Below are 17,182 nucleotides of genomic sequence, written 5' to 3' on the forward strand. Positions count from 1 at the left end.
TGATCATCCTCAGTGATGACCATATGGCTTAGCATCCTAAGCTCTGGACTGTGGCTTAGGAACTGTGTGTTAATGTTCAACAGTCTATCTTCAGTTATTGACGCAAGACGATCCACTGTCCATAAAATATGAATAATAACCTACTCTGGAAGGTACAAAACAGTAATAAATTCTCCCCATCATTTTCAAGTGATATAAATGTATGATAAATTATGGTAGAGACTATGGTTGATGAAATTTATTCTGAGTACTTAGGAAGATGGATGTTAATTTTTTGGATTACTTTGGATGTTTGGTTTGGCAGTTAATCCCTTGAGTGTGTGTATGTGTATTTTTGTGTACATAATATTAAGACAGCTAATACCAAACATTTTTAAAAGATTTATTTTCTTATTTGAAAGAATAACACAGAGAGAGAGGCAGAAAGAGAGAGAGGCAGAGAGAGAGAGAGATCGTCTCTCTGTTGGTTCCCTCCTCAAAATTGGCTGCAACAGCTGGGGTTGGGCCTGTCAGAAGCCAGGAGCTAGGAATTCCATCCAAGTCTCTCATGGGTGCATCATCCTCTGCTTCCCGGGCACGTTAGCATGGAGCTGAATCAGGAGCAGAATATTTGGGACTTGATCGGTCATCTGCTGTGGAATGAGGGTATCCCAGACAGCATCTATATATGCTGTGCTAGAATTCCGACCCCTTCCTCAAACTTTTTGCTCTCAATATCCTCTTATCCTTCAATTGATGTGAAAACGTTCTTTAAAGATCCTGTTAACTCTAACTTTGTATTTAGAAATAGTAACAAATGCACTCCTTTGTAAAAGATGATCACTTTCAGAATTTATGGTTATCAGATGATAGTTATTTTTCCGGCTATTAACAGTTGAGACAGATAAGACAAAATTAACCTTTTAATTCATCAGTGAATATTAATTGTGGGTAAGTTTATGGTCTTGATGAAATAAAATGGCACACACATATTCCATTCTATGTTTTAGGCTTTGAGAAGTTCAAACAACAAAACAAAGCAAAACAAACAAGACTGGGGACAAATAAACCCAAGAACAAGAGTGAGGCAGACTATGTAAAGCTTTGGCAAACGCTGCTGTAAATGGAGGGTCTCTAGGCAACCGTGTTTCTTAAATAGTAGAGTATCATAGCATTCATGTATTTTAAAGTCTTTGGATTATTTATTCCATAGAATAAACTATAAATAATAGAAGTATTTTGCACACAGATGTAATTTGCACTGATAAACTAAATAAGATTCAATTAAAAGAATGCATTCTAATATTTTAGCTTTTAACTTGTATTATTGAACTTTGATGATGACATAATTCTCCATTCCTCGTACCTCCTCCACAACTGAAACACTGTAGCAGCTTTTCTTCTCTTTGTAAGAAATATATTTATGTAGGCATATTATTTATGTATTCATATGTATGTAAAATATTCCACATATGTATCCTTGAGTTTTAAAACTAAATGCTATAAACTACTACATTTTTATTTCAAAAAGTGATATATTTATATTACTCATGTATTTGTAATGTAATTAAATAATATAGCAAATTTGGTGGGGATGGGGTGTGTTTGCACTGAAGAAATGTTGTGATCCTAAGTTGAAACAGTAAGTGACAAACAGCATTTCTTTCTCTAGAGACCGGATCTCCAATTACAGCCTCCTGCATTGGATTAGGTAATTCAAAAACGCCTCCTCCAGGGCAAGCAGGAAAAAGTGTCCCGGGATACAATGGTAAGAAATGACTATAATTATTTGAAGTCTGTAATGTTGACAACTGTGGTATTTTCTTGTATCTAGTGTGTATTGTAGTACACACCTTGATGTTTAGTACACATAATGATGTTTCATACACATAGTACAAATAATGATGTTTAGTGTTTGATTGAATGAATGTATTGCATTAAAAATGAATGCCTTAAATTTTAATATCCAAAGTGAGGTCGTGGAAGTAAGATTGAGTATCTCCAGGGGCAGGTTATAAATGACTGTTATAACCAAGAAAATAATATAATTTTAAAGTCTATTAAAAATACAGGTGTGAAATTGCTATTTGTGGAACACCTGATGTTGCCAAGTACTTTACACACTTCATTTCATTTAATCCTGAAGTATACTTAAGTCAGAAACCTTATTGCTGTTTTAGAGATGAGCCAGCTGATGCTCATAGAGATTAGATGGCTTTCTTAAGGTAGCACAGTTGGTTAGTGTCTCAGTGCAGACTTGTGTTGTATTTTGTTCCTTGCTTTTGTAACAAAAGCTGAAGGTTTTCCCCTTTGCATATGCTACCTTTTAGTTTAAGCTTGATAATAAGACTTTTGAAGCTTGTTGGCTAAAAACAAATGCAAGGAATAAGGGTCCTAAAATAGTTTTTCCACGTGAGCTTTATGTGACAAAGAAATAGGATATCCTACAAAACTTAACTGTTTAGTTGTATAGTTTATGTAAGTCATCTCACTTTTTCAACATTCAGTTTTCTTATACCTAAACAGAGGTAATAATGTATGAGCTTTCTAGGTCTGCTGTGTTGTGACATTCCACAGTGAGCATTAAGGCCTATCTACCAGTGGAAAGGCTGGATTAAATCTTGGCAAGTAGTGCTAACCAATGCTTCAGAGAAGCCCGAGGGACTAGCTTGACTTAGATCCACACATGTATTTTACAAACAGGGAAAACAAGGCACAGAGGTTATATAATTTCCATAAGGTTGCACAATTTAGTTTAATAGCTTTTCTGAGGAAAACCAAGCTTTGAGGACCAGAGTATGATTCCTAACATATGCTTTCTATTTTACATATAAATTTAAAAAATTAGGGATTTGCTTTTTGCTTGTCTTAACATAAAAAAGGTTTTATTTTCCTTTCTGAGACAATGATTAGTCAAGGATGTGTGGTTGATTTGATTTAATTTGTCAGACATGTTTATAAAAGCATTTTGGAATTTTTAATTCAGATCAGAAATAGGTATTCTGTGAATGACTTCTGTAGCCCCGGAATAGTGAGCCCACATTTAGAGAAATATCCCATTTGAACAGTTCAGTCATCCCTGTACCTTTTATCAGAATACATGCTTTTGTGTTGAGACATTTTTAGGTGTTTCTGATTGTGGGAGATGTTAAACACATTTTCCTTTGGTTTTTCAATACTGCTTTTATATCCAGTTGTAAGAAAGAGCTTAAGCTTTGATACCTGGTGAAACTTCAATACAGAAGTTTGCTCATTGTATGAGAGCAATTGGCTTGCAGACAGCACAGGTTAAACATCATTAACCAAGGAACAAGTGACTTTATGATGAAAGGTTTTTATGTTGTGTGGTAACTCAGAGATCCAATATCACAGTGCAGTATTTCATAAACTATCTTACCTTTGGGGAATGGAAGAACATGCTTTTTTTTGAAAAACATTCAGTGTAATATAACTCTTAATTTCACACACGTTGAATACCTTATGCAAGCTTGTCACTTCATAGACAGTTACTGGCTCCCCTTCCCCCTTTTCTACCCTACCTCCTCACCTCCACCCCTACCTCCTAGTAATTCTCTACCAAGCTGAGAAGAGAATTGCTTCTCTTTTATGGAAAGGAAAACGGAAGGGGCAGAAGAATGTTCCCTGGAGCACTTAGCAATTTCACGACCTTATTGGGACTTGTGAAACAAAAATGAATCAGAACTGGCTTCCAACTCACAAACTCTCGAAGTATAGATTCTTACACCTCTACTAATTGTCAAAATTGAGTTTTAAAACAAAATGCTCCAGGAACATAAAGAAGGGGACATTATTTTTTTCTGGAACAATGTCCTTTTTCTTCTCATAGCTTCTCACAGTAGAGTTACCTGAAAGAATGAAGCCACATGAAGAATCTAGTAAAGCCTAGAACGTGGAGAGTTGTCTTGATATTCAGTTTTCAGGAGGGTTACTTAATGTGGATAGAAGCTTTAATCTCCTAAATGCTTTCTGGATTTCATTAGAATAGCTTGGAAAGCAATGGGATGTTTGGTAAGATTAAAGTGACCTAGTTTAAAGCTTATCAAATGATAGTAAGACTTAAAATGGAGTAAAAGATTTTTCATACTTTTAAATGCTGTATTTTCATTGCTTACATTTTGATGTATTCTAAAATTTATTTACTTTAAATTTTTAATAGTTGAACATATTTTTAAGCTTTTAATCAATTAGGAGAATACGGTAAATGTGTTTAAGTTAAATGAGAATCATAAGCATATATATGACGTCTTTAAGAGAGATTCTTAAATTCAAATGAAAATCTGTGATGCTTTAGGAATGTAAGGAATCAAACTCATGTACTTATATTTTTTAGAAGATGTTTTAGTTTGTTTAAATATGTTTGTATCCTCATAGGAATTAAGATTCCCTTTTCAAGCTAGCTGTTTGGTGGTTAAAAAAACACTGGAAAATGTACATTTTAAGATTTTCCACTTTTGTTCAAATATTTATTTATATTTTACTTTGTAGTTATGATTTTGGATGACAATATGCAAAAACTGAAGGCTCGGAGTTTGGGAAATATTGTGGTAAAGTAAGCAAAATTTTCAATACTACTACTTAAAAGAAAAAAAGTTGATATATAATATTAAGAAAAAGATGGAATGAAAGCTTTAACAGTACTGGTGAGGAGGTTGTAGAATGAACTTTCAGAATCAGTTTTGTTAGGGAAGTATGACTTTAATGTGATTCAGATTTGGAAGCCTCATAAAACAATACAAATTTAGTTATAATTTTTAAAAAGACAAATCTTACATCATTAAAAAAAAAACTTCCTGCAAAACTGTGCAAAAGTAAGTAGTTTCTTTTCCCCCACCCCCAGCTACATGCTATGAATTTTGTAATACACAACCATGTGCCAATGATTTTTTAATCATTCTCTTGGTGCTGGACTGCACAGATGGTGGTGGGTCCATAGGATTATAATGGGGCCGAAAATGTGTATCTCCAAGTGACGTGGTAGACACATGCAGCATTTTTCATGTTATGTGATGATGGTGGTGAAAACAAACTGACAACATTGTTGATCCTATAAAAGCATAGCATATACAATTTATATATTTTATCTGAAAATGATAATAAATGATATGTTACTGGTTTATATCTTTACTGCAAGATATCATACTTTTTTAAAAAATCATTAATATAAAAAGAACACATTTCATGCATTTCATAGGAACAGTTATGAGGAGATTATCATACTTCCTTCCTTCTCTCCCTTGCCTTCCTCAATCTCTATGCTTCGCCCTTCCTTATTTTCCTTCAGTTTTTGCAAAAACATGGTTTCAATCCACTCCATGATCACAGGCTTAATGCACAACTAACCATAATATTCAACAAGTCAAAAATAGACCACATTTGCACTGGAGTATAAACAAGGGTAAAAAGCAACAATTGATAAACAACAGTTAATCACAAGATGCCCACTTAATCCCTATACATTTTTTATACTTCATATTTTTTCAAAAATTTATTTATTTATTTATTTGAAAGAGAGACAGGTCTTCCATCTGCTGGTTCACTCCCCAAGTGGCCCCAACAGCAGGAACTGAGCCAACCCAAACCCTGGAGCCAGGAGCTTCTTCAGGGTCTCTCACATGGGTCCAGGGACACAAGGACATGGGCCAACCTCCACTATTTTCCAAGGCGCAGTAGGAGAGAGCTGGATAGGAGGTAGAGCAGCCAAGTCTCAAACCACTGCCCATATTGGTTGCTGGTGCTGCTAGTAGGGGCTTTAATCTAATGCGCTACAGCACTGGCCCCTGTACTATGTATTTAATACCACATGTCAGAGAAAACATGGCTTATTTCACTTAGCATAATGGTTTCCAGTTCCATCCATTTGTTGCAAAAGCAGGATTTCATTCTTTTTTATGGCTGAGTAGTATTCCTTAGTGTGTAATACCACATTTTCTTAATCCAGTCGTCAGTTGATGGACATCTGGGATGATTACATATCTTAGCTATTGTAAGTTGAGCTGCAATAAAGCTAAGAATACAAATAACTCTTTCATATGTTGATTCCATTACATCTGAGTGAATTTCCCAGAGCAAAATGGCTGACGGACATATTAAAACAATGCTCAGGATCACTAGTCATCTGGGAAATGCAAATAAAAACCACAGTGAGGTGTCACCTCATCCCAGTTAGAATGGCTATCATCCAAAAATCAAAAACTAATAAATGTTGGCAAGGATATGGGGAAGAAGGCTCCTTAATACACGGTTGGTAGGAATGTAAAGTTGTTGAAAACCATTGTGGAAGATGGTATGGAAGTACCTCAGAAATCTGAAAGTAAAACTACCATCCCGTATCATACTTTCTATCATTATTTCAGAATGTAGTCCTATTTTTTTTTTTTTTAAAGTTCACTGTAAAACAGTATGCCTTGTGGTGGATCTTCGGCACAGTGGGTAAGTGGCTTGGGCTTCCACATCACGTGTCAGCCTGTTTGGCTGAGTCCCAGCGCAGCTTCTAGTTTCAGCTTCTTGCTAATCTGCGCTCTGGGAACTAGCAGGTGATGTCTCAAGTACATGAGTCCCTTTCACCAAGTTGTCTATTTTGTTTTTTTTCTGGACTTTTGAGATGCGACGAAAGTTGTTTTCTTCTAACAGTTTCATAGTTTCACTTGTTAGATTTAGGTCTTTATTCTGTATTTAGTTAATATTTGTACATTGTGAGAGATAAAGGTTTAATTTACTCTTCTGCATATGGGTGTCCAATTTTTCCACCATCATTTCACTTATTGACGATTGTCCTTTGTCCAGTGCAGACACTTCTTGCGGAAGACTGGCAGCTGCAGATGTGTGGGTATTCTTTCAGGCACTGCGTTCTACTCCACTGCTCTGTGTAGCTGCACTTTTTGTGCCAATACCATAATGACAGCTTTGTAGTCAAATAGTGTAGTGACTCCTGCCTTGTTCTTTTTGCTCAGGGTTGCTTTGGCTATTCAAGATACTGTACTCTGTATTAACTACCACATTGCTACTGTGTGGTTCCACACAGATTTTATGAGTGTTTTACTAGTTTTCTAAAGAATGTCATTGGCATTTTGATAGCGGTATTACATTATGATATTGTATATTGCTTTGGGTACTTTGGACATCTTACTAACTTTTATTCTCCCAGTCCATGAAAATAGGATGTTTCGCCATTTTGCTGTCCTCTTGAATTTCTTGTATCAATGTTTTGTACTTTCAATTGTAGAAACCTTTTACCTCTTTGATTAAATTTTTCCTGAGTATTTTATTTTTTGTTAATATTTTAGCGTCTTTGTTTTCTTGATTTGTTTTTCAGGTAATTTGATTTTGGCATATCCCAATGCTACTGATTTTTCTATCTTTAAATTCTGCAGTTCTAGTGAATTAGTTTATTGCTTCTCATTGTATGTGGTAGGGAGGGGTGGGATTTTCTATATGTATAAGGTCATATCCTTTGTAGCTTTCCTAGTTGGATGCCCTTTCTCTGACAAGGGCTTTAAATACAAAGTTTAATAAAAGTGGCACAGGTGGATATCCTCTGCTTTTTGATCTGAGAAAGCTTTCCATTTTTCCCATTCAGTATGTTGTTAACTGTGAACTTTATATGGCCTTTACTAGAGTGAGAGACATTCATTCTGTACCTTATTTATTTAAGATTTTTATCATGCAGATATTTTGACTTTTTGCAAGTATCTTTTGTGCATATTCTGAGATGATTGTATAATTTTTGTCCTTTATTCTGTTGCTGCAGTGTATTGTGTTTGGTTTTTTGTGTGGACTCATCCTTGCCTCTCTGAATGGAATCCACTTGATGACAGTGAATAATCTCTCTAATATGGATTTAGTTTGCTAGGATTTTGTTGAGGATTTTAGCAGTTATTATCATCAGAGATACTGACTTATAATTCTCTTTTTTATTATGTTGTCTGGTTTGAGTATCAGGGAAAGCTGGGCCTCATAGAATGAGTTTGGAGGGATTCTTTCCTCTTTAGTTTGTTGTACAAATTTATAGAGAATTGGTGTCAGTTTTTCCTTAAATACTTGGTAGAATTCAGCAGTGATACCATCTTATCCAGGGCTTTTCTTTATTGGGAGACATTTTATTGATGTTTTGATCTTGTCACTTCTTACTGGTCTTTTCAGATCTTCTGTTTCTTCATTATTCATTCTGGGTAGGTTGTATGTGTCCAGGTATTTTTTTCCCTGTATTCATGGTTATCAAATTTGTTGCTGTGTAGTGGTTTATAATAAACTTTAGTTATAATTTGTATTTCTCTGGTATCACTTATAATGTCTACTTTTTTTATTTCCTCTGCATTTGAATCTTGTTTCTCCATGTTGCTAAGGGTTTGTAAATTTTGTTTATATTTTCAGGAAACGAGATCATCATTTCATTGATGTTTTTCTACTTTAATCTGTATTTCACTTATTTCTGCTCTGATTTTCACCATTTCCTTTTAAGTTTGGGTTTCGTTCATTTTTGTTTTTCTAATTCCATTAGCTGCAGCATTAGACTATTTCTGATTTTCTAAAAATTATTTGAAGAGAGAAAGAAAATGCTCTCATCCATTGATTTAGTTCCAAAATGCCCACTATAACAGCTAGGACTGGACTGGAACCAGAGTTAGAAGCCAGTATCACAATTCAGTTACACCATGAGGTTGGCAGGAACTCCATCAGTTAAGCCATCCCTGCTGACTTCCGGTGGCTGCAGTGGTGGAAAGCTGGAGTCAGGAACTGGTGCTGAGAACTGAAGCTAGGCACTCTAATGTAGAAAGTGGGAATCTTAACCACGAGGCTGAGTTCCCATTCTTTTGTGCCTTTTTTTTTTTAATATGGCTGTTAGTTGCTATGAACTTCCCTGCTATTTTTACTTTTTATGTGTTCTGTAGGTTTTGTTATGGAATATTTCCATTTTCATTTAAGAAATTTTTTTAACTTTTATTTAGTAAATATAAATTTCCAAAGTACAGTTTATGGATTACAATGGCTCCCCCCCCTCTAATTTTCCTCCCACTCACACCCCTCCCATCTCCCGCTCCCTCTCCCATTCCATTCACATCAAGATTCTTTTTCAATTATCTTTATATACAGAAGATTGATTTAGTATATATTAAGTAAAGATTTCATAAGTTTGCACCCACACAGAAATACAAAGTGTAAAATACTGTTTCAGTACTAGTTATAGCATTACTTCACATTGGACAACACATTAAGGACAGATCCCACATGAGAAGTAAGTACACAGTGACTCCTGTTGTTGACTTAACAATTTGACACTCTTGCTTATGGCGTCAGAAATCTCCCTAACTCTAGTCATGAGTTGTCAAGGCTATGGAAGCCTTTTGAGTTCTCCGACTTCGATCTTATTCTGACAGGGTCATAGCCAAAGTGGAAGTTCTCTCCTCCCTTCAGAGAAAGGTACATCCTTCTTTGATGGCCCTGTTCTTTCCACTGGGATCTCACTCGCTCTTTTAACAAATTTTAAATTTCCTTCTTAAGGTTTTTGATCCATTGGTTGTAAAGATATATTATTTAATTACTATATGTTTGTCTAGTTTGCAAAGCGTTTCCTGTTTTTGATTTCTAATTTATTGCATTTTTGTTAGAAAAAATAATGAATGTGGTTTCAGTTTTTATGAGTTTGTTGAGATTTGTTTTGGGCCTAACATGTGCTCTGTTTTTGAGAGTGTTCTAAGTCTTGAGAAGAATGTACATTTTGCAGTAATTGGATGAAATGTTTTGTAGATGTCTCTTAGGTTCATTTGACTTAAGTGCATTAAAACTCTACCATTTCTTTGCAGATTTTCTGTCTGGATAATCTATCCACTGTTGAAACTGGGGTGTTAAAGCCCCCTACTCTTACTATATTTGAGTCCATCTCTTCTTTTTATATTTAATGTTTGCTTCACATATTTAGTACTCCAATATTGAGTACACATGCATTTATAAGTTGTTATTTCCTCTTATTTAATTGACTCTTTTATCATATAATGAACTTCCTAATCTCTCTTTACTGCTTTGAAGACTATTTTTATCTGATGTAAGTATGGCTGCTTGCGCCTTTTTTGGATTTGATTTTTTTTTTCATCTTTACAAATAAGGTTTAAGTAGTAGAATTCACCAGAATAAGCTGCTATAAAGAACTTTATATGTCAGGTCTTAAAAGAGATTTCCGCTATTAATTTCTATTAGAAGTCAAAACAACTTCCATTAGTTGACATTCTCAGATTGGTATAAGATTGCCTCTTATTAGTAAAATATTGTATATGCTATAAAATTACATGAAAGGCAGTAATAAAAAAAAAGAACATTTTTCAGGAAGCGATGTTTTAACTTAAAAATTTAATAAGGAGATACATATTATGACACTATTCTCATACTCATATTATCCATTAACATATAAACAGTTTTTCTTGGAAAGTTTCAGTTTTAAGACCACATATCCAAAAAGCTGGAAAAATTGAATTTTGAAATTACTATTTATAGTCCTCTCTGAATCAGAATCCATATTCACATAGAAATGGTTGAAATTTTACCTGTTAGGTGAAGATCAGCAGGAGGAAGTGGAAGGGCTTGCCAAAGGCATTGATAATGTGAACACGATTGTAGGTGAAAGTTTAGCTTGCTTAGGAAGATGCATGATTTTGAGAGCACTCTAGCAACATACATTTTTAAACAACCTTCTAACTATAAGTCAGTCTTCTATTCTCTAAGGGAACTGCTACCATATACCAGAGACACAGAGATAACATTTGATGTACATTTTAAACTCCTCCTGGAATCTGTCACTCTGTGAGTGGCTTTGCCTCACATCTATTCATAGATAGTACAACATAGCAGTATCGTACACAAATTGCAGTTGTTCCTTATAGCCATTAGTAGTAGTTCAAGTTTGAAAGTAATTCAGAGGCCGGCGCCGCGGCTCAATAGGCTAATCCTCCACCTAGCGGCGCTGGCACACCGGGTTCTAGTCCCAGTTGGGGCGCCAGATTCTGTCCCGGTTGCCCCTCTTCCAGGCCAGCTCTCTGCTGTGGCCAGGGAGTGCCCTGGAGGATGGCCCAAGTGCTTGGGCCCTGCACCCCATGGGAGACCAGGAGAAGCACCTGGCTCCTGCCATCGGATCAGCGTGGTGCGCCGGCTGCAGCGTGCCAGCCGCGGTGGCCATTGGAGGGTGAACCAACGGCAAAAAGGAAGACCTTTCTCTCTGTCTCTCTCTCTCTCTCACTGTCCACTCTGCCTGTAAAAAAAAAAAAAAAAAGAAAGAAAGAAAGTAATTCAGTATTTCTTTAAAGCACACCATGGTTGTCTAGACTGCAAGTCCAGAATGATGTTCTTCCGTATATCCTAAGTAGGGGATGTCATTGTACAGACCTGGGTCTCCGAGATTTCTTTATACATTACTTGAAGATGCAGTCTGCGTACATACAGAGGAATTGGTTTCTCCTTTTGATTAATAGTGAAAGTAGATACTTGAAAAATTTTTTTGAGTATTTTGTTAGAGAAGATTAAAATAATCAGATAAAGAAACTACAAGATCTCAGTCTCTGCCTCCCTCTCTTTTCCTTCCTCCCAATCTCCCTCTCTCTGTCAGAGACTAGCTCTGGAAAGCTTTTTCTTTCTTTTTTTTTAAAGATTTTATTTATTTCATTGAGAGGTAGAGTTACAGACAGAGAAAAGGAGGGACAGAGAAAGGGTTTCCATCTGCTGCTTCACTCCCCAAGTGGCTGCAATGGCTGGAGCTGCACTGATCTTAAGCCAGGGGCCAGGAGCTTCTTCCAGGTCTCCCATGTGGGTGCAGGGGCCCAAACACCTGGGTCATCTTCTGATTTCCCGGGCCTTAAATGGAGAGCTGGATCAGAAGAGGAGCATCCCAGTCATGAACCAGTGCCTGTATGAGATGCTGATGCTGCAGGCAGAGGCTTAGCCTACTATGCCACAGTGCCAAAAAACATTTTGCAGGAACTCATATTCAACGGTGAGAGCGAGCTGTCTCCACTTTAAAGCCAAATTGTCAGTAGCCATTCTACCCTAACTCACGAATCTGAAAATGATTCACACATCCCAGCAGCTGCCTGTAATATGGGCAAAATATTTTCATATTAACATCTACCAGTGAGAGTTGTTTGAGGCTGGCGCTGTGGCTCAGTAGGCTAATCCTCCGCCTGCGGTGCCGGCACACCGGGTTCTAGTCCTGGTTGGGGCGCCGGATTCTGTCCTGGTTGCTCCTCTGCCAGGCCAGCTCTCTGCTGTGGCCAGGGAGTGCAGTGGAGGATGCCCCAAGTGCTTGGGTCCTGCACTCCATGGGAGACCAGGAGAAGCACCTGGCTCCTGCCATCGGATCAGCGCGGTGCGCTGGCCACAGCACGCCGGCTGCAGCGGCCATTGCGGGGTGAACCAATGGCAAAGGAAGACCTTTGTTTCTGTCTCTCTCTCTATTACACTGTCCACTCTGCCTGTCAAAAAAAAAAAAGAAGAAAGAAAGTTGTTTGAACAGGTACATACTGAGAAATTTTGACGTGTGGAAAGAAACACATACAATCGAGAAAAAGATCTCTTGTTGCATTTGTGGGTTTTTCCACCTCTGTTCCATAACAGTGACATGCTGGAAACCACTATTTTGCTCTCCTGATGACCCCTTCCCTAGAAGGTAGCCATTTCACTGATTTTTAAACTACTGGAGGCCCTAGGATGTAATAAGCAAGCATGACACAGTTTTAGTGGTTTACTTGCATTCACAGAATTTATCTTTTAGTACAAGAGAAAACTTGATGTCCACATGGATGTTAGAAAATTCTTTGATTCTGAAACCCACTCCAGGCAGTTAATTTAGTGGAGAAGTTATGCTGTCTGAATTGCTATGAATACAAAATGCTCATGAATTTTAGAGGGTGCTCCTGTAATTTCAACCAGAGTTCCAAAGTACAGAAATTAAACCACAGGTCAATAATTCCAGGCAACTGAGAACAGGGCATGAAGGAAAATTCATCTGCAGTTGCCTTCCTTGGCACCACAGCGCTCACTCTTATTAAACCCATACATCTTGGACTCTTTCTGATGGGCATACATTTTTCTCAGACCATCCTTTGTTGCCTTTGGAAGTGTGGCTTGTCCATTTCATACTGTGTTTCTCTGACCTATGCCCTGTGGGCAATGGTTGGATTGAAGGGAGCTGTGTTCACTTGTCTAATTGGTTTTTACTTTACTGCTTGGCAATTTCTCATTCTTCAGATATTGAACTCTTGGCCCTTAATGATGTTTGTTCCCCTCTTTACAGCTTCACATGAGTGATTCAGTCACAGCTATCTTGGGAAATGAACAAGAAAATGTTCTTCTTATTGGGGTTTCCTTTGGGTAAAATCTATAATGTTACATCACTGTAATGCATTCCTCTCTAAATCTCACCAGCAGATTTTTGTGTGATCTCTTCCTAAGTCTGTAACTTAGATAACGTTATGCTATCCTCAATTATGAGAAACTGAGCATTGTTGGATACCCAGCTAGAACTCAAATTCTTACCCAGTTTTTGTCTACTGAAATATAGTCTCTTCTAATAAAATAAAAAGTAGCTTCATATGAAAGCCTAAAGTAATTACAAAAAAGGAAAATACTGGGAATAAATAGTGAACATGAAATACTGGGTGTGTATACTTGGAATTTAATACTTGAATTCTTTAGGGAACAGAATTTATGTCTTCAATTTATTTTTGTTACACTGGGGACTCTTCTGTAGCAGTGAACACAGAAAACAGATCTTTCTTAGGTTTGGATAGGAGGCACCATGTATTGGTCAGAAATGTGTTCCCTTCTAAGGTGGTCGACTTTTGCTTGACCTAGCTATTTAAAGATTTCTGTAGCTTGCCTCCCTGCTACTGTCTCAATCAATCTGCTCCCCTCTTCAGAATGAAAGGAGTGCCTGATTCACAGATTCACAATTGAGGGAGCTATAAGGACCAAGGACCACCTCGCCCCCCTATTTTTTCATTTTTTTTGTTTTTTTTTTTTTGTTTTTGGTTGGTTTGGGTTTTGTTCTTTTTTTTTTTTTTTTTGGAAGAGTTGGGAAGATATTATAGGGTGGTAGAACTGATTTTGAATTTGAAGGATGAATATAGGTATTTACCATTCCATTTCTTGGTATTTTCATATCTTTTCATTCCTTCTACTATTGAATGCTTATACTAATGTAACTAAAGAAGAACTGTTCTTTTCATAAAATGTCAGGAAAAAATACACTAAATGCTTAGCATGATAGAGTATATATAACATGTGTATAAATGTTAAGAGAAACATAAGAGATTTTATTAAGTAATAAAATCTTGAAAGAAATTAGGTATATATGAGCTAGAATATTTAGTGTGTGTGTGTGTGTGTGTGTATGAGAGATAGAGGGACCGGCGCTGTGGCTCACGTGGTTAATCCTCTGCCTGCAGCACCGGCATCCCATGTGGGCGCAGGGTTCTGGTCCCAGTTGCACTTCTTCCAGTACAGCTCTCTGCTGTGGCCCCGGGAAGGCAGTGGACGATGGCCCAAGTGCTTGGGCCTCTGCACCTGCATGGGAGAACGGGAGGAAGCACCTGGCTCCTGCCTTTGGATTGGCACAGCGCCAGCCATAGTGGCCATTTGGGGTGTGAACCAACAGAAGGAAGACCTTTCTCTCTGTCTCTCCCTCTCACTGTGTGTAACTCTACATCTCAAATAAATAAAGAATGCAATTAAAAAAAATGAGAGATAGTCACAAATATTTCCAATTCTGAAAACTTTTCCTTAATACTGTTTTGCTGATTCTTTGGGAATTTCCACTTAAAATCTTCAAGAAACCATGACTTTTAAGTGAGGGGAAAAAAGGCATTCCTCTGTTTTATACTGTCACTTACCCAGTGTAGTCTACTTGATTGCTTTCCAGGCTGATCCTCAGTTGGATATGTAAATAATTAGAATAGCTTTCTGGGGGTGTTTGAGAAACAACGGAACACACGTGGCATTTCCAGCATTTCCACTTCAAAGATAGGGATAAAAACTTCTCTTCCAAGTGCTCCTTACAGTGCAGAGTTTAACTCCCCACTGTTAAAACTTAATCGTAAAAAACATCTTGAGTGTTTATATTTTGACATCATTTCATTAACTTTATTGAATATACATTCAATAGAGTTTTTTATTTCTATTCTTAAAATACTAATTTCTTGGTTAGGAGAGTATGCTGGTCTCTCTTTACATCTGAGACCATAATGTGTATTTTTGTATGATTAATACTTAGCATAATGACTGAAGAATACCAAACATGGACTAAATATTGATTGAATGAAGAAAATGAGTATGTAGGCTGGCGCCGCGGCTCAATAGGCTAATCCTCCGCCTTGTGGCGCCGGCACACCGGGTTCTAGTCCCTATTGGGGTGCCGGATTCTGTCCCGGTTGCCTCTCTTCCAGGCCAGCTCTCTGCTGTGGCCAGGGAGTGCAGTGGAGGATGGCCCAAGTGCTTGGGCCCTGCACCCGCATTGGAGACCAGAAGAAGCACCTGGCTCCTGCCATCGGATCAGCGTGGTGCGCCGGCCGCAGTGCGCTGGCCGTGGCGGCCATTGGAGGGTGAACCAACGGCAAAGGAAGACCTTTCTCTCTGTCTCTCTCACTGTCCACTCTGCCTGTCAAAAAATAAAAAAAATTAAAAAAATTAAAAAAAAGAAAATGAGTATGTAAGATAATGCATGAATGGACTAGTTAATTAAACAGTTCCTCTGGTGATTTCTCCTCTAATGTTATAATTCCGTCTTATCTCCACAAGGTACTGCCACTCAAATCTTCTCCATGCTATCAGCCTGTCTGCATTAACCCGCTGACTGACGTCTCTCCTTCCAGTCACCCAGGATCGTGTATACAGTCTTGCCTTACTGCCTCCACTACCTTCCTGTTTGCTCTTGAATCACTACCACTGCTCTGCTACCCTGAAATTATAACTGTAAAAATACTCCAAACATCCGACTTCCAGTTCCATGATGAGGGTCGAATTCACTTGCAAACAGAGTGTTTTCTTCGTTGGACTTTGTTTCTTTGTTTGACCTGATCATAATTAAAACTCCACTCGCATGGCTCCTGTGATTCTGAGTTCTTCTCATTCTTACACAGCTCTGAATTTCTCATTTTTTCGTGTTGAATGGTCTTCTTTCTTTGTTCCTTCTTCAACACTTGCTTGGCTTCAGAATTTATCTTTTCTTGTCCATATTCTCTGGAACACTCTGCCAATTTCTAAGATTTCTTTCATTACTTAGCTGTGATGCTGAGCACATCTACGTATCTACCCAGGCCCATCATCATTCTGGCTTTCAGGCATGCATTTATTGTATGATTGCTGCACTCATGATGCTACAGGTTCCTAAAGTTGAATATCAAACCCAGTGCTCGCTCTCCTCTCTGCTTCTCCAAACTGCAATTTGTCACTTCATTTAAATGCATGGATTTTACTGCATTTGTTCTTTTTGTGTTGGCATCTCCATTGATCTCGACTGGAAATTTAGAATTGGCATTAGTTCTCTCTTCTTCATCCCTCATATTTAAATTTCATTCTCTTACTGTGGCTTCTGTCTATTTTATAACACTACCTTGGCTGTTCTTCCTGGAATAAATATTTGATCGCAACTTTTTCCTTTTTTGAAAAGAAAGTTTGGTAACTCAGCATTATCACAGACCTATTGTACTAGGCAGAGTTGTCCAGAGAAAGAGAACCCAAAAGATATGTGTGCATTTATAGAGAGAGAAGTTTATTTCACGGAATTGGCTCCTGCCATTGTGGAGATTGGCAAGTAAAAATTATAATTCTGCAGTGCACTCATGTGGGACACAGACCCAGGGAATAGTTGCACTTTAAGACAGAGCTTGCTCTTCCTACAGGGAGGAGGTCAGTCTTTCTAGAATCTGTGTAGACCTTCACTAACTGAGTAAGGCACATTCACATTATGGAGGATAATCTCCTTTATTCCAAGTCTAGTGATTTAAATGATAGTCTCATCTAAAAAATGTCTTCACAGTAATTTTTGAAGAAAATAGTTTGATATCATGACCTATCCATGTTAACATATAAAATTAACATCTCACCTATTCATGATGTGTAGGATGGTGTAAAATTTGTCCTTTGCTCCATTCACAGTTTAGCCCTTCTTTCATGGTGGTCAGACATAAATGCATATGTACACAAC

The 17,182-nt window shown here is 37.5% G+C and overlaps 1 protein-coding gene across 6 annotated transcripts in view; it reads left to right on the top strand.

Moving 5' to 3' along the window:
• ACSS3 (acyl-CoA synthetase short chain family member 3) overlaps positions 1–17,182 on the top strand; it is a 371,082-nt gene that overhangs the window by 327,575 nt on the left and 26,325 nt on the right. For all 6 annotated transcript variants that reach the window (XM_089307518.1, XM_008256845.5, XM_089307519.1 and 3 more), the window contains 2 exons: positions 1,652–1,747; positions 4,486–4,549. In XM_089307518.1, the coding sequence (XP_089163644.1) occupies positions 1,652–1,747; positions 4,486–4,549 (160 nt within the window). The remainder of the gene's footprint in view (positions 1–1,651; positions 1,748–4,485; positions 4,550–17,182) is intronic.

This window comes from Oryctolagus cuniculus, chromosome 11 (assembly GCF_051225735.1).
Source record: "Oryctolagus cuniculus isolate XC-2025 breed Fujian yellow rabbit chromosome 11, ASM5122573v1, whole genome shotgun sequence".
In the NCBI taxonomy this organism is placed as follows: Eukaryota; Metazoa; Chordata; class Mammalia; order Lagomorpha; family Leporidae; genus Oryctolagus; species Oryctolagus cuniculus.